At 51.1% G+C, this 26,952-nt stretch overlaps 1 protein-coding gene across 6 annotated transcripts; it reads right to left on the reverse strand.

Moving 5' to 3' along the window:
• Window positions 1-451: 451 nt before the first annotated feature.
• CAPG (capping actin protein, gelsolin like) lies at window positions 452-24,516 on the reverse strand. 6 transcript variants are annotated; one of them, XM_043468701.1, is made up of 10 exons: window positions 24,499-24,516; window positions 8,564-8,599; window positions 8,230-8,402; window positions 7,978-8,132; window positions 7,591-7,758; window positions 5,665-5,814; window positions 5,259-5,351; window positions 4,195-4,327; window positions 1,659-1,747; window positions 452-631 (listed from the first exon to the last, which is right to left on the reverse strand). In XM_043468701.1, exons 2-10 carry the CDS (start codon window positions 8,584-8,586, stop codon window positions 566-568), a joined length of 1,050 nt encoding a protein of 349 aa, XP_043324636.1. In that variant the 5' UTR covers window positions 8,587-8,599; window positions 24,499-24,516; the 3' UTR covers window positions 452-565. The 6 variants fall into 6 exon arrangements, with proteins under 6 accessions (XP_043324636.1, XP_043324637.1, XP_043324640.1 ...); XM_043468702.1 differs by lacking the exon at window positions 24,499-24,516 and adding an exon at window positions 18,074-18,180; XM_043468705.1 differs by lacking the exon at window positions 24,499-24,516 and adding an exon at window positions 18,074-18,171 and having other exon boundaries at window positions 8,230-8,399.
• Window positions 24,517-26,952: the final 2,436 nt, after the last annotated feature.

Here is a 26,952-nt window from a genome sequence, read left to right on the forward strand (position 1 = left end):
GGCTGAAAGTGATCCCAGTCCTGGCCCCATGCCACCTCCCTACTGGGTTTGCAGTAGTGCCAACCAGGCCCACTGGGAGCGCCTGGCCCCTTCAGGAACTGGCCCCTCTGCAAAGCCATCTCTGGCCTCTCACAGGCTGTGGAATTGTCACCAGGTGGCGCTAGTGGTAAAGAACCTGCCTGCCAATGCAGGAGACAACAGGAGATGCAGGTTCAATTCCTAGGTTGGGAAGATCTGGAGGAGGAAGTGGCAACCCACTTCAGTATTCTTGCCTGGAGAATCCCATGGACAGAGAAGCCTCGCTAGCTACAATCCGTAGGGGTCACAGAGTCACACACGACTGAAGTGACTTAGCACACATAGAACACATCTACTCTGCCCAGCAGGGGGAGGAGCTGGGTGACTAGTGAGGCAGGGAGTATTAGCCCAGGGCAGGCAATGCAGGCAAAGAGCAAGAAAAGCACTGGTCTCCTTTATTGACCACGGGCAGGGGCACCTCAGCACTGACCAGGAGGCCAGAGGAGGAGCAGGTGGGTAGGAGGTAGGGGCAGGGAGACGCCCGCCCTCATTTCCAGTCCTTGAAGAATTGCTTGAAGATGGCACTCTCGCGGCCCTGGGGCAGAATCTCCACCTGTAGGGATGGCAGGGGAGAGTCTGGCTCACAAGGCTGCCACCTCTGCCTCTTCCAGAGCCAGGGAGGAGGGTGCTGGGCACCAGGTCTTCCAGCCAGTGATGCTCTTCCAGATAAGCCAAGAGACAAGAAAGATTACAGGGACATGGGCTGAGAAAACAGTGAGAAGGGGCAGAACTAGCTAGAAACCATGGCCCAGAAGAGCCACATGAGTCATCCAGAGGCACACTCGGCTAGCAGGACTCCCAGGGGAGCACTGCCCATCATCCTCTTAGAAAAGAACATGTATTGTGGAATATTACTCAGTCATGAAGGGGAACGCATTTGAATCAGTGCTAGTGAGGTGGATGAACCTCGAGCCTGTTATACAGGGTGAAGTGAGTCAGAGAAAAACAAATGTAGTATAATAATGCATATATATGGAATCTAGAAAAATGATATTGATGAATCTATCTATAGAGCAGGAACAGAGATGCAGACAGAGAGAACAGACTTGTGGACAAAGCAGGGATAGGAGAGGCTGGGACAAGTTGAGAGGGCAGCATTGACATACATATACTACCACGTGTAAAAATAGCTAGTGGGAAGTTACTGTGTAACCCAGGGAGCTCAGCCTGGGGCTCTGTGACAACCTAGAGGGGGAGGATGGAGTGTGGAGGGGGTGGGGGTGGGAGGGAGATTCAAGAGAGTGGGGACAAATGTATTCTTAGGGCTGATTCACATTGTCAAATGGCAGAAACCAACACAACACTGTAAAACAATCATCCTCCAATTGAAAACAAATTAAACAAATTTTTTTAAGTGCATTAACAAGTTAAAAAAAAAAAAAGAAAGAAAGAAAATAACATGTACTGTAAAACTCTAAAGGACTGGGAAGGGCCTTCCCACTGGGTGGTTCTGGGAGGGGAGGTCTGATTACTCATGACTGTGCCCTGGGCTTTCTCACTCTTCTTGTCCAGTTCAAGGGGCAGGGGGCCAGGGAAGAGTCTTAGGAAGAGGGTGTGCTGGCCCAGGGAGGGCTCCTCACCTGAGTGTTTGGGGCATACCGCATGCGGGCGATAAAGTCCTCGGCCACTTGGAGGGCCGCCTGCCGCTCCTTCTCATTAGCTTTGCGCCCTGGATCATACGGAGGAGAAATTTTAAAAGAGCAGGGACCCTCTCGAGCCCACATCCCATTTGTCTCGAGGAGATTTAAGGAGGTTCAAATTCCACGGACAGAGGAGCCCGGTGGGCTACACAGTCCATGGGGTCACAAAGAGTCAGGCATAACTGAGCAACGGAGCACACACGCTCACAGAATAGCTGGCACTTTTAAAATAAATGGACCAGGAGGCGCTAAGAACACCCTAAGGGGGCTCAGTGAGAAGTCAGCCTCTCCCAACTCACAGCTCCAGCTGAAAACTGCCCTCTGCCCGCTCCAATCATCAGAGTCTTCGCTCGGGCCAGGACCCTACAGATATTCAGGGAGAACTAATGTCGCCCTCAAATGAGACACTCAGGCCCCTCTCTCCCTCTCCAGGGCCCCTCGCCTTTTGAGTCTGTCAACTGTACTGTTATCAAGCCTTTCTTGCAAAATTAAATTGGACAGAAAAAAAGGGCATGATTTACTGCAATCTTATTCCTACAAAGGTAGATGCCAACATCAGCCTAATGGTTATACCAACTAAGAGTCAGTAAAAAGGAACAGCAGTGCCCTCCCTTCTCGCCTTTAACCAAACCCTGCTCCACCTGGAGGCATTTTTCCAAGGAAACAATGTTGTCAACTGTGGTTGGCTCTTCAGCCAGTCTATTAAAACTCTAGTTAGCCACAGTGTATCTGAGATTAATGTGCTGTATCCTTCCTCTGTGATTGCCTGATGCTTCTCTTCCCAGCTCCCAAGTTTCCTGTTTCTCCCACTGGTTTCTCCATTCTTGCTTGGGGCTAAAGACACTTCCAAATCAGAGCAAACCGGTTAATCCTAAAGGAAATCAACCCTGAATATTCTTTGGAAGGACTGATGCTGAAGCTGAAGCTCCAATACTTTCGCCATCTGATGCAAAGAGATAATTCATTGGAAAAGACGCTGATGCTGGAAAAGAATAAGGGCAGGAAGAGGATGAGATGGTTGGATGGCATCACTGACTCAATGGACATGAGTTTGAGCAAACTCTTGGAGATGATGAAAGACAGGGAAGCCTGGCGTGCAAAGACAGCCCCAGCAGCACAATCCTTCCGCCTGCCCCCACCACCATCCTTCTCACCTCTTAGAAACCTGCCCTGCGCTTGCCACTCCTGGTCCTTCCCTGAGGCAAGAGTGTGATGCCTAGTAGCTGCCAAGTTACAATACCTAACACTTCTCCATCATCCTGGCTGGAAATTTCTCCTGGCCTTGGTTCATGTCACAAATATTTACTGAGCAAATGCTATCTCGTCAAGGCACTAGAGAGAATGTGATTCCTTTCAAGAGGTTTATAATCTGGGCAGTCAAGACACATTCAAGAACAAGAAAAGACACAGAACTTCCCTGGTGTTACAGTGGATAAGAATCCACCTGCCAATGCAGGGGACACAGGTTTGATCCCTGCTCTGGGAAGATTCCATATGCCTCCGAGCAAATAAGCCCATGCGCCACAACCGCTAGCTCCAACTACTGAAGCCTATCCACCTAAAGCCTGTGCTCCACAAGAGAAGCCACCACAGTGAGAAACCCAAGCATCACAACGAAGAGCAGGCCCCTGCTACCGCAACTAGAGGAAGCCTGCATGCAGCAACAAAGACCCAGCATAGTGGGGGAAAAAAAAAAACAAGAAAAGACAAGCACAGAGAATTACTCACAGACTCAGAGCTTTGTTACAATATTTTCAGAGTCTGATCTAGCAAACAGGCTTCTGCCCAAGGCTGTTTCATTTCCAGCCAATACAACCTCTTAGAAAAACAAGCCCTACCAGTTTGCTACCCAGTGCATAAGGTGAGATTTCATATCTAGAATTGGTCACAGTCAAGGCAGACAGGCAGAAGCCGGGGTGCCAGTGGCACTGAAGGCCTTGGAGAGCTCTGTGGCAAGTGGTCCTCAACACAAAGTCAGCAGCAAGACCTGGGAACCCGATAGATGGTTCCCAGAGCCTGCAAAGTCTCATGCGTGCTAAGTCACTTCAGTCATGTCCAACTCTCCGTGATCCCATGGACTGTAGACCACCAGGCTCCTCTGTCCATAGAATTCTCCAGACAAGAGTACTGGAGTGGGTTACCCTGCCCTCCTCCAGGGGATCTTCCCTGCCCAGGGACTGAAGCTGTGTCTCTTATGTCTCCTGCATTGCCAGGTGAGTTTTTATCACTAGCACCATCTGGGAAGCCCAGACCTCGGGAATGAGTCTCAGGGGTGCGGTTCGCTCTGGGTCTTAACAGGGCCCTCAGGTGATTCAGAGGTGGGCTGAAGGTGCACAACCCTTGCCAGGAATCAACCGTCAGCCACGGAGGCTCACCGAGCCAGGTGCCTATGGGCTGGCTGAGCCCTCCTGTGGGAAGCCTTCCTGGTTAGAGAGGCCACAGGGGCCTCAGGCTGGTGTGGAGCAGCCACACGCACCCTTCCAGATGTAGATCTTGCCGCAGAGTCCGTTGTCCAGCACAAAGCAGTCGTCGGGTATCAGCAGCTCGAGGGCGAAGGGGCTGGAATCGGCCAGCTTGGTCAGGTTCATCTGCCCAGTGGCGTCAGAGACCTGGGGAGAGTGGGCAGTGCTGTCACCCCGCTCCCTGCAGTTCAGAGCTCTGACCTCCACCAAGGAGCAGCCCCCCTCCAGTAGATGTGCCACCCACCACCCCAGGCTGAACAGCAGGCTGGACAAAGGGGAGGAACTGACAGCTGATAGGCAAATCCCAGACAACCCCCACCCCACTTCAGCCTCAATCACCGCCTCCCAGAGCCCCTGAATCCGTGGCAATTAAGTAGACTCCAAATTAACAAGTAAATGCAAAGAATGCAAAAAAAGGTACAGTTCAGGGACTTCCCTCATGGCTCAGATGGTAAAGAATCTGCCTGCAATGGAGAAGACCGGGGTTCAATCCCTGGGTCGGGAAGATCCCCTGGAGACGGGAACGGCTACCCACTCCAGTGTTCTTGCCTGGAGAATTCCATGGACAGAGGAGCCTAGGGGGCTACAGTCCATGGGGTTGCAAAGAGTTGGACATGACTGAGCAACTAACACTTCTTTTCAGTACGCAATGCAGGGGATGCAGGTTCGACCCCTGGTTGGGGAACTAAGATCCCACATGCCATGGGACAACTAAGCTCAAATGCAACAACTAGAAAGAAGACTGTGGGCTGCAGCTAGGGAAGCCTGTGCGCCACAACTAAGACCCAACACAGCCAAATAATTAATAAATAAATAAATAGATATTAAAAAAAAAAACAGTAAAGTTTAGCATTGGCTTGTTTCAAACCTCCATATCTAAGAATGTGCTGGAAGGGAAGTGACATTCACCTCCCCAGGAGGGCCGAGCACCCACTTCCCATCCTCCCCTCACTCCATGCCCTGATAAACCACCCTGGGGCCTGGCCCCACCTGCCCACTGCTTTCTCCTCTTCTCTCAGCCTCACAAGCATCAAGATCACACCCTTGCCTGGTCCCAGGGCAGGCCCGGGGCACCCACCTTATACAGAGCCGCAGCCTGGGCATTTGTCCGGTCAGCTGTGAGGTCTTCCTCAGGGTTACCCTCCTTCAGAGACGGCTTCGGACCCAAGACCTGCAGGGACGACGGCAGGCCACGTTTCCAGGGATTCCTGGGCACCTATCATGCCCAGGACCACCCCCTCACTCCCATCCCCACACCCATGTCTGCACAAGGGGCCGGGCAGAGCTGGGGAGGGCTCAGTCCCTGGATACCAGTCCCTTTGTCCCAAGGGGTACTTGACTCTGAGTCCCACCAAGGCACCTGATGAGCCAGCCAAGCCCTAAGCAGGGCCCCAGATGCCCCTACAGCCCTCCTGCTGTTATCACTGCCCCTCTCGGTGGCCTCAGGCAGAGGCCACCCTCCTGCTACCCCCACATCTCTCAACCTGGATCATGTCGGCAGGCTCCTCCCCATCGGTGACGATCTCCACGTGGGCCTTGCCCTGCCGCTCGCTGTCCCGGATGGCTAGAGCCAGGTCCCGTGCCTTGTTCCGCTCCAGAATGTTGGACTTCGCACCACACCAGGCAAAGATGTTCTAGAAGGAAGTGGAGAGGCTCAGGTTAGAGCCACTTGCATCCTGTCCTCTGCAGAACTGAGGCAAGACGAACAAAGACAAGCAGGAAGGCAAGGGAAGCAAGGCCTCTGGGGACAGGAATGACAGTCTCTGAGACAGCATTTCTCTGCCCCACACTCCCATCTTCCACAGACTTTATTTTTTTCCACATCACTTGTGTCATATATTGAAACATCTTTATCTTATTAATAATCTATCTTCCCTGACTAGAAAGTAAGCCTCATTAGGGCATGAGGGGTTTTGTTTTGTTTGGCATGACTTGAGACCCACTGCTATATGCTCAGTGCCAAACAGAAACAGACACGTCTTTAGGCCCATAATAAATATTTATGCATGAATGAATTGGTGAGTGAGCGAATGAAAGGGTGAATGGGTGAACAGGTGAATAGCAGCCCTGGGCCCAGAATCTCAGATGCCTCTGTGCACTCGCCAGGCATGGCCCTCATCAGCTCTACTGAGCAGGTCCCCTGCCTCCATCTCACTGCTTCCAGTCCTCCTTCTAAACAGCATCCCGGTTCCTCTTCCTGTTCCAAATCTTTAGCACAACAGGTGCAGTCCAGACCCTCAAAGACTCAGTCTCCTCCAGTTCCTTAGCACTTTCCGCTCCCACTGGTCCTGTCCCCACCCTGGGTCCAAGTCAGGCTGCATCCTTCCTGGCTGTCGACAGGCATGTCTGTGCCCTTCTGCTCAGCGCCTCAGCTCACCCATCACCTTCCCCTGGAATGGCATTTCCCCTAGTCTAGTCAAACGGCACTTTCCTGGGGCAGTGGCTTGGCCTAGAAGGCCCCTCACTGCCATAAGCTCCCCCAGCCCATCCCACTGCTCCTAAGAGGACCCTCATCACATCCTGTCATGGGTTACAATACAGCCAGTGACAGGCCCCGCCTTGGCTGCCTGCCCTGGGCCAACAACTTGTGGTCCCCAAGTGGCGCTAGTGGTAAAGAACCTGCCTGCTGATGCAGGAGACATATGAGATGCAGGTTCAACCCTTGGGTCAGGAAGATCCCCTTGAGAAGGGCATGGCAACCCACTCCAGTATTCTTGCCTGGAGAATCCCATGAACAGAGGAGCCTGGCAGGGTTCATGGAGTCACAAAGAGTTGGACACAACTGAAGTGACTTAGCACGCACACATGCTGGCTCAGAGCAGGTGCCATAGATTCACCAAGTGAAGAGTTGAATGAACTGATTAATGCATGGGATGGGAAGCAGCTAACTCAGAGCTTCAAGGTTCCAGGAGCACTAGAGAGTAGACTCAGGGTTAGAGGCCAAGACTAGACAGCAGAGGGAGGTTTCTGTCCAAGCAAATACAGGGATGTCTTCTAACAGTCGCAGTGACCCCACTTGGAATGGGCTTACAGCTTCTCAGCCCCTTTCCCTCAGCTATGGCTTCCTAGTCCCTGCCCTTTAAAATAGCACCAACGAGTTCCTGGAGGTCCAGTGCTTAGGACTTGGCACTTTCACTGCTGTGGCCCCCATTTCAATCCCTGGTTGGGGAACTAAGATCCTACAAGCTGTGTGCACAGTGTGACTGGAAAAAAAAAAAAAACAACTCAGTGACTTCCTGGGCAGTCCAACGGTTAAGACTCCGGGCTCCCAACACAGGGGGCCCCAGGTTCAATCCCTGGTCAGGGAACTAGATCCCTGATGCGACAACTAAGATTCAGCACAGTCATAAAAAAGAGAGACACACACAGTGCTAGCATGAGCCGGTGCTCAGTCAGCCTTGCCCACCTACCTGGCCCAGGTCCAGGATGAAGCAGTCCCCTGTGTTGAAACTGTCCCAGCTCAGCACCCGCTCGGTGGCACGAATGTTCTTCTTGCCCTTCACCTGGTAGAGTTTCTTGATGGCGGCCGGGGCGGTCCCTGGGGAGGTCTTGTGAAACGCCGACTCCACGCCGCCTTCCTGCAGCCCGGATGGCCAGCCTGAGTGGGCCCCCGCCGTCCCCTCCCACCAGCATCCCCTGCCCCCTCCCACTGGGCAGGAAGGAAAGCAGGCAAGCAGGAAACGGGTCGGGGGAGGCCCCGGCTCTGAGTGGCCTTGGGCCTTTTGCTGGGTCACGACCAGCGGGAAGGGGAGCTCAGGGAGAACCCACAGGAGAGGGTGTGGGCAGTGGGTTCTGACCTGGTACTTGAGGCCACGGGGGAAGTAGCTCATGAAGAGGTCGGACTCATTGCCCTGTGACTCTCGGTGCTGCACGGGCCGCTCTCCAAGCAGGGTGTTGAGGTGCACGGCCAGCATGGCACAGGCCCCCTGCTCGTCCCGGGAAGACTGCTGGCCTGGGGTGGGGGACGTTGCTGGTGAGATCTAGACCAGACCCGACCCCTGCCTGGGCCAGCACCCCCCACCACCAGGCCTCCCAGCTCCCTCCCTTACCGATCCACAGGTGCAGGTGGGAGAGCTCTTCAGGGCCATTGTGCAGCACCAGATAGGAGTCTCCCGAGAAGAACATGCCGTAGTTCTCAGGGGCCACTGGCACTGGCTTCAGCTTCTCCACCCTCCATATGTGCAGGCCAGGGAGCTTCACGGTCGGTGGGAACGGAGAGCTGCTGCGGGAGGAGAGTGGGTTGGTGAAGGCCGAGGCCCGCACGCAGTGGACACAAGCAGAGAGACCTGGGGCAGGCCTGGGGACTGCGGTGTGGGGGAGAGGAGGGGCCGCCCTTGGAAGTGAAGAGGAGAGGGGTGAAAGGGGAAGGGGTGCACAGCCTACCTCTGGGGGATGGGTGAGTACATGCTGTTTCTGGATCTGCAAAGACAGAATCAAAGCCATTATGATTATAAATGTCATGAGTACCCTCCTTCACGTTGGTCTGGGGAGGTCCTTCCGGGAGGCCAAGTGCTTCACTATTCATCAACTAATTCATCTCCAAGAGCAGATTTCTTTGCCTGGCTCCATTGTTCAGGCAAAGAAACTGAGGCTCAGAGAGTCTAAATCCCAAGTGACACAGTGACTAGTGAGTGGCTAGTGAAAGCCAGGTCTTGGGCTCCCTGGGCCAGGGTCTTCCCCTTGCTGTGACCTCTGCTGCTTCTAGACAGGAGTCCTAGTTCTGGGCATTGCATGAGGCTGGGATATGCCTCTTTAAGCAATAACGGCTTATATTTGAAAAGTCTAAAATCAATAGCTTAAAATCAATGGATAGGAAACCAAAAAAATAGAGAAAATCGATGAAGCTGGGTTTTGGAAACCTCGAAAAAAATTGACGACCCTTTTGACAAATTGATTAAGTAAAAGAAAAGATACAAATTTCCAATACAGAAACAAGAGAGATGACCACCATTACAGATTCTACAAATATTAAAAGGATAAACAAAATATCACAAAAACTTTATGCCAATATAGTCAACAACTTATATGAAATGCGCAAAGTCTTTGAAGGACACAAATTATGCAAGTTCACTCAACAAGAACTAGAGGGACTTCCCTGGTGGTCCAGTGGCTGAGGCTCTGTGCTCCCAACACAGGGGGCCCGGGGTTCTATCCCTGGTCAGGGAACTAGATCCCACATGCAAAACAAAAGATTCCACATGCCACAACTAAGACTCAGCACAGCCAAATGATAAATAATTTTTTAAAACAGAAGAAATAGGTTATTTGAAGGCTTCCAATATCTACTAAAGAAACTGAAACTGAAAGTGCAAGTCACTCAGTCGTGTCTGACTCTTTGAGACTCCATGCACTATACAGTCCATGGAATTCTCCAGGCCAGAATACTGGAGTGGGTAGCCTTTCCCTTCTCCAGGGAATTTTCCCAACCCAGGGATCGAACCCAGGTCTCCCGCATTGCAGGCAGATTCTTTACCAGCTGAGCCACAAGGGAAGCCCAGGAATACTGGAGGGGGTAGCCTATCCTTCTCCAGTGGATCTTCCCCACCCAGGAATCGAACTGAGGTCTCCTGCATTGCAGGCGGATTCTTTACCAACTGAGCTATTAGGGAATCTCAAAAGAAACTGAAATGGTACTTAAAATCTACCTACCCCCAAATTTCAAGTACAGATAAATTCTACCAAAAACTTAAGGAAGGCATAATGCCAATCCTTCACAATCCATCCCATGCTGCCACCATTTTCCTCATGTAACAAAATCAGATAAAAATATAGAAAAGGAGATTAGACCAAGATCCCTCATGAACACAAGAAAAAAACCTGACAAAATTTTAGCACATGGAATTCAGAAATATATAGAAAGATGAAACATTATGACTAAACAGGGTTTACTCCAGAAATGCAAAGTTGGTTTTAACATCTGAAAAATCAGTGTAATCCACCCTATTGACAAGACATATAAACAAACATAAAATCATCTCTGTAGATAAAGACAAACCATTTAGAAAAATTCTAATCCATTTTTTATTTAAAAAAAGCTTTCAGCAAACTAGGAATAGAAGGGAATTTCCTCTTTTTTGGGGGGCCACGCTGTGGGGCATGTGGGATCTTAGCTCCCCAACCAGGGATCAAATGCATGGCCCCTGCAATGGGAAAGAAAGTGAAAGTCGCTCAGTCATGTCCGACTCTTGTGACCCTATGGACTACATAGTCCATGGAATTCTCCAAGCCAGACTACTGGAGTGGGTAGCCTTTCCCTTCTCCAGGGGATCTTCCCAACTCAGGGATTGAACCCAGATCTCCGGCATTGCAGGCGAATTCTTTTCCAGCTGAGCCACAAGGGAAGACCAGTCTTAACCAGTCTTATCCCTGCAATGGGAGCACAGTCTTAACAATTAGACCGCCAGGGAAGTTCCAGAAGGGAATGTCCTTAGCCTAATAAAAGGCATCTACCAAAACCGAACAAAAAAATCCCAGAAAAAAAAAACAAACAGAAAAACCTACAGCTAACATTAGACTTAGCGCCTTCTCGAATTCTAAACTCCCTACCTAGGGAATTTCCTCCATTCCCAGGCATTAGCTATCACTTCTATGTGCCCAGCATCCCTCAAATACCAGGATGATGAATATCATCTTTATTCTGTAGGACAGTAAGAGCAACCTTTTTTGGACAAAAGCTATTTAGGGAAAAAAAAAATGCTCAAGGCAAGCATTTAAAAAAATATTGTCTTCTGGATTTCCCCGGTGGTCCAGTGGTTGAGAGTCCGCTGGCCAATGCAGGGGACACACGTTCGATCCCTGGTCTAGAGAGCTTTCACATGCCACAGGGCAACTACTGAGCCCTGTGGGACCCAACTACTGAGACTAAGCCCTAAAGCCTGGGAGCGACAACTACTGAGCGCCCCAGAATCTGTGCTCCATAACAAGAGAAGCCCGCACACCACAACTAGAGAGTAGCTCCAACTCTCCGAAATTAGAGAAAGCCTGCACGCAGCAACAAGGACCCAGTGTAGCCAATAAATACATAAATAAAATTTTTTTTAAATGTTATCTTTCAAAAAAAAAAAAATGTTATCTTTCTAAAAATTAGCAACTGCAGTAGCTATAGCTTCACTCACTCTCTTTCCTATGTGCCCAATTCTAGAGGATTTCTTTGACTGAAAATGCAGAGCTCACACAGTCAAGAACTGTCACACAGTGGGAGCCCCAGTGGTGCAAGAGAAGGACCTGGAGAATTTCAGGGTTGAAAGTCACCATTAGGAGACTCTTGGGGAGCTGGGGAAGCAGGAAGTGCAAAGAGTGCTTTTAGGGAGAGCAGAGGGTGTGGAGTCTGAGTAGGAAACAAAAAAGAAACAGGAGCAGTGGCCATGGGTGTAAAATACCATGTGAATAATGACTTTGCTTTTCTTTCCTAATTTACAACATAGTACGTGTGTGCTGAGTCGTGTCTGACTCTGCAGCCCCATGGACTCTAGCCCACCAGGCTTCTCAGTCCATGGGGTTTCTCCAGGCAAGAATACTGGAGTGGGTTGCCATTTCCTACTCCAAGGGACCTTCCCCATCCAGGGATGCAAGCCATGTCTCCTGGGGCTCCTGTACTGGCAGACACTTTACCACTGAGCCACCGGGGAAGCCCTACTCAAAACACAGCTGAAGGCATTTTTTTGGAATCACACTTCCCCAAGGGAGGGGGGCAGGCAGTGAGTGGGAGGTTTGGGGAAGGAAACAATGATTCTCAATCCCACAGAGGGTCATATGCTGTGCCCACATCCCCTGCAACAGACAGCTCAGCCTGTGACTCAGGCCCCAAGCGGTGAGGTGGCCACCCCCAAGCACAAGCCGGAGGGGTAGAGCTCAGGGACAGAAATGGCGTGTTCATTGTCAGCTATTTTTTGTTGTTGTTCCTGACCTAAGAGCTCAGGCCATAACTCAACAGCAGGCAGACCATACGTGGGGTGCCGGCCTCCGAGAGCCACCGCAGCGTTTTATTGAGAGCGGCTGGCTGCCTGTCCCTCATTTCTCTGGCTTTCCAGTCTGGCCACCCATTAGAATTACGTTGTGAGTGCATGTGCTAAGTCACTTCAGTCACATCTGACTCTTTGCGACCCCATGGATGGTAGCACACCAGGCTTCTCTGTCCATGGGATTCTCCAGGCAAGAATACCAGAGTGGGTTGCCATGCCCTCCTCCAGGGGATCTTCCCCACCCAGGGATTGAACCCATGTCTCTTGCAGCTCCTGCACTGCAGAAGAACTATCTTCTGCATTGCAGAAGAACTAAGTTGGGATCTTACAAAAACTTCAAAGCCCAGGCCTGGAGACTTGATTCCATGGGTCTGGAGTGGGGCATCAGCATTTGAACTATGTCCCAGGTGGTTCTGATTCTGCCAGTTAACTGTTTCCAGAACAGCATGTCTATCTGCCTGCATATTAGAGTCATCTGGGTTTTTTAAAAAAAATCCCCATGTCCAGGCCAGTTAAAACCAGACTCTCCAGGGTGGAGCCTGAGTATCAGTGCTAGAGAAGTTCCAGGTGGCTCTAACGCTGCTCCCCGGCCTCCACCAAGCGCCCACTGACATTGGCCTGTCACTCGTCCTCTCCCCACAACCCCTCTGCCCGAGCCCACAGCCCCTCAGCTTCCTTAGTGCAAACCTCAACCCTTAGGACCATCAAAGCCCCGCCACTCCTCCAGACCCATTTCAAGCCTCAGCTGTCATTTGGCGGCTTTGTCCTTCTCTGGGAGTTCTCTCAGCACCCTCACCTGGGAGCATAACCTTCACTTCTGCTCACAGGCGTCTTAGAGTGTGACCTGATAGCTCCGTGTCTCAGGTAGAGCAGGGGACACGCCCAGCACTTCTGCATTCCTCAAGCAGCCCACGACAAGGTCTATTCAGTTCCATTCTAGGTCTCTGCTGGGAGCTTGGCATTGGGAAGGGGCCCAGGAATGAAGAACAACCCACAAGTCTCATGGTCTCTAGATGATGTGAAGCTGTGAAGCAGGAAGCCATCACTTCCAGGGGACCACAGCAAACTTCCCCTAGGTGCGGAATGTCAAAGAATCAGATGTCAGCATTAGAAGAAGGTTTATTTAATACTCGGGTTTCCTTGTGCCTCAGACAGTAAAGAATCTGCCTGCAATGCAGGAGACCCAAGTTCGATCCCTGGATCCAGTAGATCCCCTGGAGAAGGAAATGGCTACCCACTCTAGTATTCTCACCTGGAGAATTCCATGGACAGAGAAGCCCGGTGCACTACAATCCATAGGGTCACAAAGAGTTGGACATGACTGAAAGACTAACATACACACACACACACTCTCCAGATCTGCCTCCCAACACATACCCAGACATGAACACAGCACAGAAATCCCTACATCCCTCACCATTTTCTTCTTGAATGCTTCTCCTGGTGGGGAACTCACCACCTCACAGGGGAGCCGCTTCTACACTTCTTATGTTAAAACCTTTTACTTTTTCCCACTCCACCACAGCGTGCTGAGTTATAGGCCTGGCCATCTCCCCGACTCGACTATAAGGGCCTTTCAGGAAGGAACCATATTTGGCCTGGAACCTCGGGCTGTGCCCAGTAGCCTGCAGGCACTCAAGATCAACTGGACTTGTTGAGCTCCCATGATTAGACCAGCTGGAGCCTAAGAGATAACCCAGGATTTCAACAGGGAGGAGCAGCCCTGGAGGCAGAAATCAGGGGCCAGGGATGGAGGGGAGGATGGGTGCCCTGCTGGCTGTCCCAAGGTCCTGACTTGGCCTTTGAGGACACATTGGGAGTGGGGGAGTTGGTTATGCAGACCTTTCCAGCAATGCCTATCAGCTGTAAGGATGACAGGTGCTCCATGCTGTCTGCACCCTTCTCAGATTCTGATTCCACTGATTCCCAACAGGTCCCTTCATCATTTGCCCTTAGGTGTGAAATGCCAACAGCTCCTACCCCTCTCCCCAAGAAAGAGTCAGAGGTGAGTGTCAATACTAGAGATGACACCACTATTCCCAGCCAGGAACCTGGGCTTTCACAGGAGCTGCAGGGTCTAGAAGCCTCACCTGGGGATCCTCAGTCAGTGCTCCCTCCCCAGACACCAAGCAGGACTCCCACCCTTTCCCAGGTGCAAACTGGTGGCACAGCTGGTAAAGTACCCGCCTGCCAATGCAGGAGATGAAAGAGACGCGGGTTCAATCCCTGGGTTTGGAGGATCATCTGGAGTAGGAAATGATAACCCACTTCAGTGTTCTTGCTTGGAAAATCCCCATGGACAGAGGAGCCTGGCCAGCTACAGTCCATGGGGTCGCAAAGAGTCAGACATGACTGAGCATGCACATGTACACACACCCACCCTTTCCGGGCTCCACCTTCACCTCCCCCTACCCTACCCTAGGCAGCTGGCCAGATCCCCATCAGGGTTCTTCTTAAATTTGCAAAAATAATGAACCCTGAGGCATAGTTTGGTCTGAATTCAAATGCTAGGCCTGCCCCCTCCCCCATTCCAGCCCACCCATCTGCTGTCACACCACCATCCTGTCTTAGGGACAAGTATCATCAAAGCTGAATGCACCTCTGGGCTGGCAGACAGCCTTCAGGAGTCTGGTCAGGTCACTCGGGTGTGGTGGCCTCTGTTGGTAGGTCACACACCACCTCTCCACAAGCCAGGACAAGCCCTGGTCCAGGAGTCCCTCATCCCCACACAGGGAAGCCACAAGGCTCCAGGGACTGGACAGGACAGCAGTGTCGGTATGTGTGCTGGGGGAGGGGGCACACCAGTCCTGGACAAAGCGCCTTCCAGAGACGTGAGTCTCTGTGTCTGCCCTCATCTGCCCACCTAAAAGGGTCCCAGCCAGCCCACCCCACACCAGACCTCCTCAGCCTTCCTTCACTTTCACCTGTTCCACGCAGCTCCACTTCCTCCCACTTCTGCTTTTCAGGCTCCTCCAGCCCCACCTCAGTCTCTCACTTCCCTCAACTCTTCCTCCAGGTGGCCCCACCCATCAGCCCCACCCCTGGGCTCCTGCCCCAGCTAGTGCTGAGGTCCGGCCTCCACAGGAAGGGGTGGATTGTGCTGGGCTGCCAGGCAGGGCCCAACAGAGGAGAGCAACACTGCAACCAGGCTGGCTCTTCAGAGAACTGCCCCGCCACTGCCCGGAGGCTGGAAACCCACCCCAGCTCCGAGCCTCCCCATCATAGTGGCCTCCGCCAGCGGTGGCAGGCCAGAGCTAGCAGCTCTGAGTCTGGGGCCTGCAAGGAAAACCACAGGAAAGCCGAGACTGGCCACATTCCCCGGCTTACCAGCCCGGGGCAGGCATGACTGCCTGGCCCTGGCTTCAGCTGAATTAGTCACATTTCCTGGGTGGGGTCACTGCCTCGGCACCACTTTTTCCTCCTTCCTGGCTTGTCCTTCTCCTTGCCTGAATGACTACATTTGACTTTTGTTGTTGTAGTTGTTGAAGCTCAGTTCCCAGGGAATGGCAGAGGTGGGCGACACAGACTTTGCACTGTCCTGCATGCTGGTTTCCTAAGTGGTCCTAGTGATAACGAACCCATCTGTCAATGCAGGAGACAAAAGAGATGCGGGTTCAATCCCTGGGTAGGGAAGATACCCTGGAGGAGGGCACGGCAACCCACTCTAGTATTCTTACCTGGAGAATCTCATGGACAGAGGAGCCTGGCAGACTACAGTCCATGGGGTCCCAGAGAATGGGGCCCGACTGAAGCGACTTAGCATGCACGCAGACATTGGGAACAAGCACTGAATCTGAATCTCTCTTAACTGAGTGCTTACATCCTTGGTCAAATTCCTAATGAGTCAATAGTAATTCTAAGGGTGCAAGTTAGTCTGTAATGCCCTGTAGTCACTAAGCCTTTCCCAGGTGGCGCTAGAGGTGAAGAACCCACTTGCCAATGCAGGAGACATAAGAGATACAGGGTCGGGAATATCCCCCAGAGGAGGGCATAGCAGCCCACTTCAGTATTCTTGCCTGGAGAATCCCATGGACAGAGGAGCCTGGTGGGCTCCAGTCCCCAGGGTGGCACAGAGACGGACATGACTTAGCAGGCACTCACGCATGCTGGGTGCCTCTCAAGTCTACCCTTGCTCAGCTTCTCATTCACCAGATGTTGACTATCACACATTCTCAGCCTCAGGCGCTCTGAGGGACAGCAATAAAAATAATCATGGTTCTGGCTCTACCCAGAGGCCATCTCGCCTTCAGCACATCATAAGGCCCTGGAGCTAGTCGGTCCAACTTGCTTGTTTGCTTCCCAGAGGAGGCTGGGGGGCCCTGAGAGCACAAGTGACTGGCCCACGATCACACAGGGGGAGGCAGGCAGAGCAAGGAAAGAAGCTTCCATGCCCTCCTAAATCTGTATGGGAGGATGCAGCTAGAATCTGTACACACTCCAGAAGGAAATTAAGGGACTTTCAACCCAGGACTCTGGCCCATCTGCCCTAGATACAGGCCAGGCCTGGCCCAGGGCTAATCAACAGCCTAGTTTAAGATAAGATTCGGCCTTCAGGGCCCCATCCAGGGAGTGGCAGTGGAGCAGAATCAATTCACGTGTTAGAATTTCTGGACCGGAACAAGATGAGAAGTTAACTGTTCTCTTCAAAGAACACAAACTCTAGCTGATACCTGAGTGTCTCCAGGTCCTTAAAAAGAGGGTCTGGTGTAATGGAAAGACTGAACAGTTTGATTACTATTGATTCTGCTTCGTCTTCCTGGCAGGCTGCAGTCCATGGAATCGCAGAGTCAGATACAACTGAGCAACTGAACCACAACTTGCTTCCTCTTGCAAGTGACTTAACTTTCTGTAGCCTCCCTGTGCCTTATCTGTAAAATGGGCATCAAGATAAACAAGCAGATTAAATGAGATGGTGTAATTAACGAGCAAATAATAGATGGTGGCTCAGTGGTAAAAGAATCCGACTGCAATGCAGGAGACTTGCAGAAGAAGCAGGTTGGATCCCTGGGTTGGGAAGATCCCCTGAAGAAGGGAATGGCAACCCACTCCAGTATCCTTGCCTGGGAGATCCCATGGGCAGAGAAGCCTGGCGGGCTGCAGTCCATGGATTCGCAAAAGATTAGGACAGGACCGATAGACTATGCAACAACTAAACAAATAATAGGTGCTCAATAAACCTAGATGGCTTTCTCTGACCAACAGAGAATTTATCCTGGGACCCCAGTTCATGTGCCCAGCATCTCTGGAAGCAATCCTCCTGCCTCCTCCCCCAGTTCACAATTTAGCAGAGAGATGGGAAGTTAAACCCCAGATCACTCCTGGGGTTTGACTTTCCATTGTCGCCCTTCCGGAACCCCGCCCCAGCAAGGCCGGTCCACTCCAGTGTGCACCAGTACAGAACCTGAGTGGCTCTGGGGCTCTAAACTCTGCAGTGACCAAGGGCACAAGGATGAATCCAACTCACTGCTCTCTTTCTACACTGGAGCCTCACCCGGCTGAAAAAAAAGGTGGCCCCATCACCGAGGAGGGCGGAGGAGGGTTTGCAAACTAACAAGGAGACAAAAGAGCAGGTCGTTTAAAAGAATTTAGGAGTCTCAAGGCTCTTGGAACTCTTAACAGTACACACGCTATTATTGACATTATCTGGTAACCAAACACTAAAACTTCTTTTTAAGAGACTCATATTTCTCCTCCCTCTCCAGTCTCCCCGTGAGAGATGCTCAGTTGGTCCCAAATGGAGTAAAATAAACATTTCTTTCGCACGGGCCGCCCCCCCCCCCAGCCTTAGGGGAAAGGAGGAGAGGTGATTAGACACGCGGATGCAGCCCTAAGAAAAGAGGGGGGAGCAGGGTGCCCCGTGACCAGCTGAGTCCCTCAGAAGCCTACAGGGGAAACTCAGGCGCCTGCTGGTCAGACCCCAAGCGCTACTTGCCTGTCTGCGCCTCGCTGGCTCGCTCCGGGCACTGTCCCTGCTGCCCTCCCCTCCTCTCCTCCCGGGCCCCAGCCCAGCCCCCGCCCCCGTCCCCGACGTGAACGGCTGGAAGCCTCCCCGCCTACCCGACTGAGTCAGAGGGGAGGGCCGGGCCCCTCGCAATCGTCCCTCCGGTGGAGGCTCGGCACCGAGAGGGGCTGAGAATTTGGGCTGGTATTAGGGAAACTAACAACCTTACTATGTGGTAAACTTGGCCAGAGCAAGACTGTGTTCACATCCCATTCAATTGTTAGATCCTTGAGCTAGATTAAGCTGGAATAGCTACTTCTCCTTTAGTGCCTGCTTTTACTCCGTGCTTTAAAATCTTTTATTTATTTATTCCACCACCCCCCACCCCCGACCCCCTACCCCCCACCCCCCAACGCCCCGCACTGCATTTGGGATCTTACTTCCCCACCAGGGACCGAACCCATGCCCCTTGCAGCAGAAGCTCAGTGTTTTAACCACAGCACTGCCAGGGAGGTCCCTGTATTTAGTGCTTTAAACGTGACCTCGTTCAGTCCTCACAACTATTTGTCATTATGCTGCCTAATAGATAATCCTCTGGGAGGTTCAGAGAGGGTGGGTCACAGGTCCAGGGTCACACTCCGAGTTCAGTAGTAGAACCAGGATTCTAATACAGGCTAGTGTGGCTTCAAACTGGTGCAGGAGATACAACACCCCACCCTTCTTGTTATTCAGAGGGAAACAGCCCAGCCAGTGTCCATACTTGGAGGCCAGGTCTTCTTTAAGTGAACCACCAACAGTCCACACTCCCACGCTGGCTTTTGAATGAAGAGAGCCATGCACAGCAGGCCAACCCCCGCAAGATGTCAGCTGACAAGAGGCACCAGGATTAGGGCATGGCCCCTTGACCCAGAAGTAAGAGGACTTTATCAAGCAGCTTGGAAAACTGCAACCAGTAGGACTTTCTCCAAGGCCCACTGATGGGGTCTGGTTCAGTTCAGTTCAGTTGCTCAGTCATGTCCAGCTCTTTACAACCCCATGAACTGCAGCATGCTAGGCTTTCCTGTCCATCAACAACTCCCAGAGCCTACTCAAACTCAAGTCCATTGAGTCGGTGATGCTATCCAACCATCTCATACTCTGTCATCCCCTTCTCCTCCCGCCTTCAATCTTTCCCAGCATCAGGGTCTTTTCAAATGAGTGAGTTCTTCGCATCAGGTGGTCAAAGTATTGGAGTTTCAGCTTCAGCATCAGTCCTTCAATGAATACTCAGGATTGATCTCCTTTAGGACAGACTGGCTTGATCTCCTTGCCATCCAAGGGACTCCCAAGAGTCTTTTCCAACACCACAGTTCAAAAGCATCAATTCTTCAGTGCTCAGCTTTTTTTATAGTTCAACTCTCACATCCATACATGACTACTGGAAAAACCATAGCTTTGACTAGATGAACCTTTGTTGGCAGAGTAATGTCTCTGCTTTTTAATATGCTATCTAGGTTGGTCACAACTTTTTTTCCAAGGAGCAAGCATCTTTTAATTTTCATGGCTGCAGTCACCATCTGCAGTGGTTTTGGAGCCCAGGAAAATAAAGTCCGTCACTGTTGCCATTGTTTCCCCATCTATTTGCCATGAAGTGATGGGACCAGATGCATGGGGTCTGATATGCGCATGCTAAGTTGCTTTAATCACGTCTGATTCTATGCAACCCCATGGACTGTAGCCCGCCAGGCTCCTATGTCCATGGGATTCTCCAGGCAAGAATATCGGAGTGTGCTGCCATGCCCTTCTCTAAGGGATCTTCCTGACCCAGGGATCAAACCTGTGTCTCTTACATCTCCAGCAATGGCAGGTGGGTTCTTTACCACTAGCACCACCTGCCAGGTGGGGTATAAGGGAAACAATTCAAAGCCTGGTTCTACCTGCTTCCATCTGGGCAACACCAAGGGACTCCACTCCACTTCTGAGGAATGCTTAGACACTATCCTCCCACCTGGTGTCCACCCTCTTCTGGCTCTTCTGACTCCAGTCCAGAAGAGCAGATCAGGCTGAATTGTTGCATTTCCTCAGCCTGGGGGAATGGTAGGGTTCTGTCACAATACCTAAACATTCCATATCACATTCTCCCAAAATGTTCATTGAAGAAACACTGACTCAGGATGCTACTAGCCTTTAAATCTGATCAACAATGAAGTTCTCTAGATCATTTCAGCTGCTCTGAGGAACATCCAGGAGTCTGGATGGTTATCTTTTCTGAATGTGCATGCTAAGTCACTTCTACAATGTCCAACTCTTTGCGACCCTATGGACCATAACCCGCCAGGTTCCTCTGTCCTTGGGATTCTCCAGGCAAGAATACTGGAGTGGGTTGCCATTCCCTTCTCCAGAGGATCTTCCTGATTCAGGGTGTGAACCTGGGTCCTGCACTGCAGGCAGATTCTTTACCATCTGAGTCACCAGGGAAGCCCATTTTCTGGATAAAGCTCAAAATTTAAAAGTTTGTTTCTGGGACTTCCCTGGTGGTCCACTGGTTAAGAATCTGACTTCCAATACAGGGGACATGGGCTAGTTCCCTGGTGGTTCAACAGTAAAGAATCTGCCTGCAATGCAGGAGACCTGGGTTCGATCCCTGGGTTGGGAAGATCCCCTGGAAAAGGGCATAGCTACCCACTCTAGTATTCTTGCCTGGAGAATTCCATGGACGGAGGAGCCTGGCGGGCTACAGTTCATGGGATCGAAAGGAGTTGGACACGACTGAGCCGCTAACACTTCACTTATTTCACTTTCAGGGAACTGAGATTCCACGTGTTGTGGGAACCTAAGCCTGTGTGTGGCAACTACTGAGCCTGCAGGCCACAAATAGAGAGAAGCTTGCACCTCAAATGAAAGATGCCACATGATGCAATAAAGATCCCATGTGCCAAAACTGAGAACTGACACAGCCAAATAAATAGATATATTTCTTTAAAAGTTTGTTTTCAAGCACTGAAGGGTACTCAGAGGCTTCCTGGATGGTGAGGTCCCAAATTTCCTTGGTGACCGGTTGGGAAAATGGGACTGTCCAACACAGCACAAATGAGTAGGCCAAGAGAAGCTCAGGTGGAGCACTGTGCCCAAGACAGGACAGGTTTGCCCAGGTAAGACTGGATCTGGATCTGAGCACCACTGGATCCTCAGCACCACTCTAAGGTCCTAATAATAGCTGACACTCTTTTGAGTGTTGGCACTCAGTGCCAGATGCTGTCCTTCATATGGGTATCTCATTTAATCCTTCCATTTGCCCTCTAAAATAGATCCTCTTTTTTTTAGATTATTTTTTAAAAATTATTTTCTTTTTGGCTGCACTGAGTTGTCATTGCTTCAAGCAGGATTTCTCTAGTTGTGGCAAGTGTGGGCTACTCTCTAATTGCGGTGTGTGGGCTTCTCTTTGCAGTGGCTTCTCTTGTTGAGGAGCACAGGCTCTAGGTATTCGGGCTTCAGTAGTTGTGGCTTGCCTGTGGGCTTAGTTACCTCGAGGCATGTGGAATCTTCCCAGATCCTTGTCCTCTGCACTGGCAGGGAGATTTTTAACCACTGGACCAAAGGAAGTCCTAAACTAGATCCTTTTATTATCCTCATTTTACAGATGAGGAAATGGAAGCAAAGTGGTGTTGAAATAACTTGCTCTAAGACACCCTTAGTAAATACAGAGCCAGGTGGTAGGACCCCCAGCCTCCCTGATCTCCTGAGGTGCATCGGAACTGAGACCTGCCCTTCTCCTCCCTGCCCGGCCCTGCTCTCTCTACTCCTCTCCCAAGGCCTCTCTTGCTCTCAGCATTGAATGCTAGTGTCAGCTCTGAGTCCTTCACACATAAAAGGCTACCTCTGCTCATCTTCTAGATAACATGCTTTAAAAAAAAAAAAAAGAATTTTTATTTCAAAATAATTCTAGACTCACAGGAAGTTACAAAAATAGTACAGAGTATTGATACATGTTACAACCTGAATTTTTAAAGCATCATGCTAAGTGAAAGAAGCCAGTCATGAAAGATCACATATTATATGATTTCATTTACATGAAATGTCCAAAATCGGCAAAGCTATAGAAACAGGAAGTAGATTAGTGGTTGCTTAGCATCCCAGGGGATGAGAACTTTAGGGGGCAACTGCTGATTTCTTTTGCAGGAGATGAAAATGTTATAAAGTTACATTGTGGTGATAACTGCATAAGTCTGAGAATATACTAAAAAAAAACACTGAATTGTACACCCAATAAAGTTGTCACCAAATGAGAAGCGAAAGGGCTTTGTAACCTTAGACTGGTAAGACCAGCCTCCACCCATTTACACCCCACTTAAAAAAACTGTATAGAGAGGTTCCAGGTAACTACCTCCCAGCTTTTCCTAACGGTGACATCTTACTTAACTACACTTAAGTGTGAGAAGTGAAAGTGTTAGTTGCTCAGTCGTGTCTGACTGTTTGTGACCCCATGGACTGTAGCCTGCCAGGCTCCTCTCTCTGTGGAATTCTCCAGGCAAGAATACTGGAGTGGGTTGCCATTCCCTTCTCCAGGGGATCGTCCCCACCCAGGGATCAAACCCAGCTCTCCTCCATTGCAGGCAGATTATTTACTGCTGAGCCACCAGAGAGTCCACACTAAGTGTACCTTCCCCTTTAAAGCGAGCTTCTGAAGCCCCAGCACCTTTCCTCCAGTACTTCAGAGTGCAGAGAACACCTCACCCAGGCCCCATGCTTTACAGTTTACAAACACCCACTCCACACACAACCCACATCCCCCAAATTGATCCTCAAAGCAAACCTGTGGGCCAGGGTTGACCCATTTCTTAGTTTTCATGGTCAAAAGAGCCCTCCTCCCTCCCTGGTATCCTGTTGTTGTTTAGTTGCTAAGTCCTGTCCAACTCTTTTGCGACCCCATAGTCTGCCAGGCTCCTCTGGCCATGGGATTTCCCAGGCAAGAATACTGGAGTTGGGTTGCCATTTTCTGGGCTCCTGTAGGGTTGCCAAATTTGTCAAATAAAAATTTGATCTGTCAACCCTGTAGGGTAATCAGCTCTAATGTGCCCAGCCAGTCCTGGGCGGGTCTGGTCATCATTTTGGGACACCGTTGATCACAAACTCTCTAAGTCTGAAAGGGCCCTGGATCATCGCCTGCTTCAGCAGAGCTGGGCTAGGGCTCCCAGGCCAAGTCCTCATTCTGGGTTTCTCTCCGGGCTTTCCACCCCTCCCAGACCGCGCCCCTCTTCGTGCTCTGGTTTGCGAATCTGGCGGCTGCTCCCATAGGCGCCGGCACAAAGGTCGAGCTGGTGAACAGGGGGTGGGAGGTGGAGGCCGGTAGGAAGGACCAGGGGGAGCTTGGCCGAGATTGCGACCCGCGCCAGGCCTACTATCCAGATCCAGGGTCCGCTGAAAAAAACAGGAATAAGGACGGCACCAGGCCGGGCCCAGGTGGGACTCCGATTCCTGGCCCCACCGAGGCCAGACCCCAGCCCAAACTACAAATCCCAGCAGGAGTGGGGGGGGGTGGCGTGGGGCAAGACCTCGGGAGCACCGGCCTGCGGTCTTTGCGCTCTGCCTAAGTGCAGTGAGCCCTCGGGGGCGAGATTAAAAGGATGGGGACGCCACAGCGGACCTCGAGACACGCTCATAGACACACACACACAAACACACAGACCCACATAGGCGCGCATGGCCTGCTGGTCCCGCCTCTACGAACTACAAATCCCAGCAGGCAGTGGACGTGGGGGCGGGGCCTCAGGAAGGAGGTGCTCCCGACCGGAAGCGCGTGTCAGGCGAGTGTCAGGCGCGGTGGGATCCCCCGGCTCCAGGTGGGGGCACCCCGTGCCTCGTGTGGAAGAGGTCCCTTCTCTCCTCGGGGCTCGGCTCCCGGTCTCTGCACACGCCGCTTCACCGTGGGGTCGCCGACCCGAGCTGTTCTCCGAGATCCTGAGACCCGCCCTCCCGACCGGGCTGCCGGGGAAGCGGATGGCGGGTGGTCGCTTGGGCCAGTAGCCTTGGGTCGCAGAGTCTGCCTCCTTAACCCTCTCTCCACCGCCTGGAGCGAACTCCCTTTTCCCGGAGGGAGGAGTAGCCCGGACCCTGAGGCAGGAGTAAGCCTGTTGGGGGTCTCTGTGTGGCCTGCACATCTCATGGAGCAGCCCAGGGAAGGCCAGGGTTCTCCGAGTTCTGGGATGTAGGTCCGGATATTCGGTCCACGGTGTCTAACCGCTCTCAGCTCCCTGCACCCCGGCATCAGCTGTATATGGCAGAGCCAGATAAGGCCGAGGGGCTGCCAGGAAGTAATAACCAGGGCACTTTCCTTCGGTATGCTCGCTCTCAAAGTGCTCAGCTCACACCTTAGCGTCTAGCGCCAGCACTCCCCTCCTTACATAAAGATCCGCTGAGACACTATAGCAAGGACTTACCCAGGCCCTTCGGTGCCAGTCAGGAACTCAAGGGTCCAGCCTGTCTGTGGGATGAGGCCCCACTTCATCCACCTTCCGGGGCCAGGGCAGTGTCTCTCCCGAAGCCTCTTCTCGGCTGATTTCTGGCTCCCAAGTGAGGATTCAGGTTACACCTGTATCGAGAGCACTGACACCGCAGTGGCCAGCAACACATTGGACTTTCTGTCTTCAACCCCATTTTCAGCCTTTACACTTTCTGATCTGGCTATATACTGCTGTTCCCTGATCATCAAGGTGGAAAACACCTAGTTTATGCAGGTATTAGGGCTTCCCAGGTGACACAATGGGAAAGAATCCGCCTGGCATGCTGGAGACACAAGAGTCTTGGGTTCCATCCCTGGGTCTGGAAGATCCCTGGAGGAGGAAATGGCAACCCTCTCCAGTATTCTTGCCTGGGAAATCCCGTGGACAGAGGAGCCTGGTGGGCTACACAGCCCATGGGGTCACAATCAGTCGAACAAGACTGAACGACTAACACACACACACACGAAGGTATAACCGTGATCCTGTCACAATCAGAAAAGACTGAGCGACTAAAATACACACACACAAGAAGGTATAACCATGATCCTGTAATGTCACAATGAGATTTTATTCTTCTGTAGTTAGGTGAAGACTAGCTGCTTTCTATAAATATTCTATTTAATCTTGGAACAGTTAGAAACAACTCCAGAGAGGATATTGAAAGCAAAACTCCCAGGTTCCTTTTGGTAACTGGAGTAGGGGTCATATTAAATGTGGGGTGGTCTCTAAGCATGCCACTGCTGCCTGGGAAGTTCTTAAATATTTGGTTTTCCAAGTATTTCTGTTAAGACAAAGTAGCATTTCTGCCCCTTTTCTTTTTTTTCATTTATTTATTTATGGCTGCACTGGGTCTTTATTGCTTTGCACAGGCTTTTTCTAGTTTTGGCAAATGGGGGGCTACTCTTCCTTGCAGTGTGATGGTTTCCTACTGCGATGGCTTCTCTTGTTGAGGAGTAAAGGCTCTAGGCACACGGGCTTCAGTAGTTGCAGCACTTGGGCTCACTAGTTGTAGCTGGAGGACTCTAGAACACAGACTTAGTAGTTGTAGCTCATGGGTTCCATTGCTCTGAGGCATGTGGATTCTTCCCAGTCCAGGGATTGAACTCATGTCCCCTGCATTGGCAGGCAGATTCTTAATCACTGAACCATCAGGGAAGTCTCTAGCCCCTTTTCTGTGTGCTCATTTCTGTTACCCTCTAACCTTGTGAGAGTGTTAATCGCTCAGTAGTGTCTGACTGTTTGTGACCCCATGGATTGTAGCCCGCCAGGCTCCTTTGTCCATGAAATTCTCCAGGCAAGAATACTGGAGTGGATAGCCACTATTGAAGCCTGTTCAATGCCCGACCCAGGGATTGAACTCAGGTCTTCTGTATTGATTCTTTACCATCTGAGCCACCAGGAAAGCCCACCCTCTAACCTTTTAAGAACCTAGTTACATGAATGAGCTGTCTGAGCAATTGAAACTAACTCCTGACTTATGCTCTAACCTGTTGAGTCTTTTCCTAGATAAAAGAAGATTAAAGAATTAAGCAGTTTAAAAATGACTAAGCTCTTTACCCCCAAAAGCCCCCTTAGCAATCCTGCAGGCAGATCATGCAGGCAAGATGACATCTGAAGACAGAGTCAACCAGTCTGTACACAATGGAGAATGATAGAGAACCCAACGGCCTGCCTGGACGATTCACTGAGATTCTTCCCCACATTTTTCCTTTTAAAAACTGTCATGTGGGTGTTTGGCAGAAACCAATACAATTCTGTAAAGCGGATTAATCCTTCAGTTAAAAATAAATTAAAAATTTAAAAAAAAACTGTCATGGCTAAGCAGAATCTTTGGAGTTGGTCTCTGGACGAGTCCACCTTCTCCCCAGATCAGTCACTTTTCCTTTCTACTGACTCTCTGTACTGCTTGTTCATGCTAAGTCGCTTCAGTCGACTCTTTGCGACCTCATGGACTGTAGCCTGCACCAGGCTCCTCTGTCCATGGGATTCTCCAGGCAAGAATACTGGAGTGGCTTGACATTTCCTCCTCCAGGGGATCTTCCTGACTTGTCTCTTGCTTTGGAAGGTGCGTTCTTTACCACTAGTGCCACCTGGGAAGCTTGCCTCTCTAATAATTGGCTTCTGATCAGCGAGCAGCCAAACCTGGGCTCAATAACAAGACAACCAATCTTTTGTTGAGTAGCCCCTCTGCCCCTAGAGATGAAAGATAGGTGCCATAGAAACTTGGAGACAGTCCTTGGCACTCTATAAGAGCCCATTCTCTCCTGCATTCCAAGACTTAGCACCAGACTCTTGAATCAGTAAGAGCCTGTGTGACTGCCAGGGATATGCCAAAGCCATTTAATGCCTAACCCTGCCTCCTAAAGACCCAACCAGCAGGGTACAGTCAAA

Source organism: Cervus canadensis, chromosome 5, assembly GCF_019320065.1.
Source record: "Cervus canadensis isolate Bull #8, Minnesota chromosome 5, ASM1932006v1, whole genome shotgun sequence".
NCBI classification, from domain to species: domain Eukaryota; kingdom Metazoa; phylum Chordata; class Mammalia; order Artiodactyla; family Cervidae; genus Cervus; species Cervus canadensis.

Coding starts and splice junctions, on each gene's coding strand:
- CAPG (XM_043468701.1), bottom strand. CDS start 8,586: ATGTACTCACCCATCCCCCAGAG. Junction 8,133..8,229: donor CCACCTGCACCTGTGGATCG/GTAAGGGAGGGA, acceptor CCCCCACCCCAG/GCCAGCAGTCTTCCCGGGAC. Junction 5,352..5,664: donor AGCCTGCCGACATGATCCAG/GTTGAGAGATGT, acceptor TCGTCCCTGCAG/GTCTTGGGTCCGAAGCCGTC.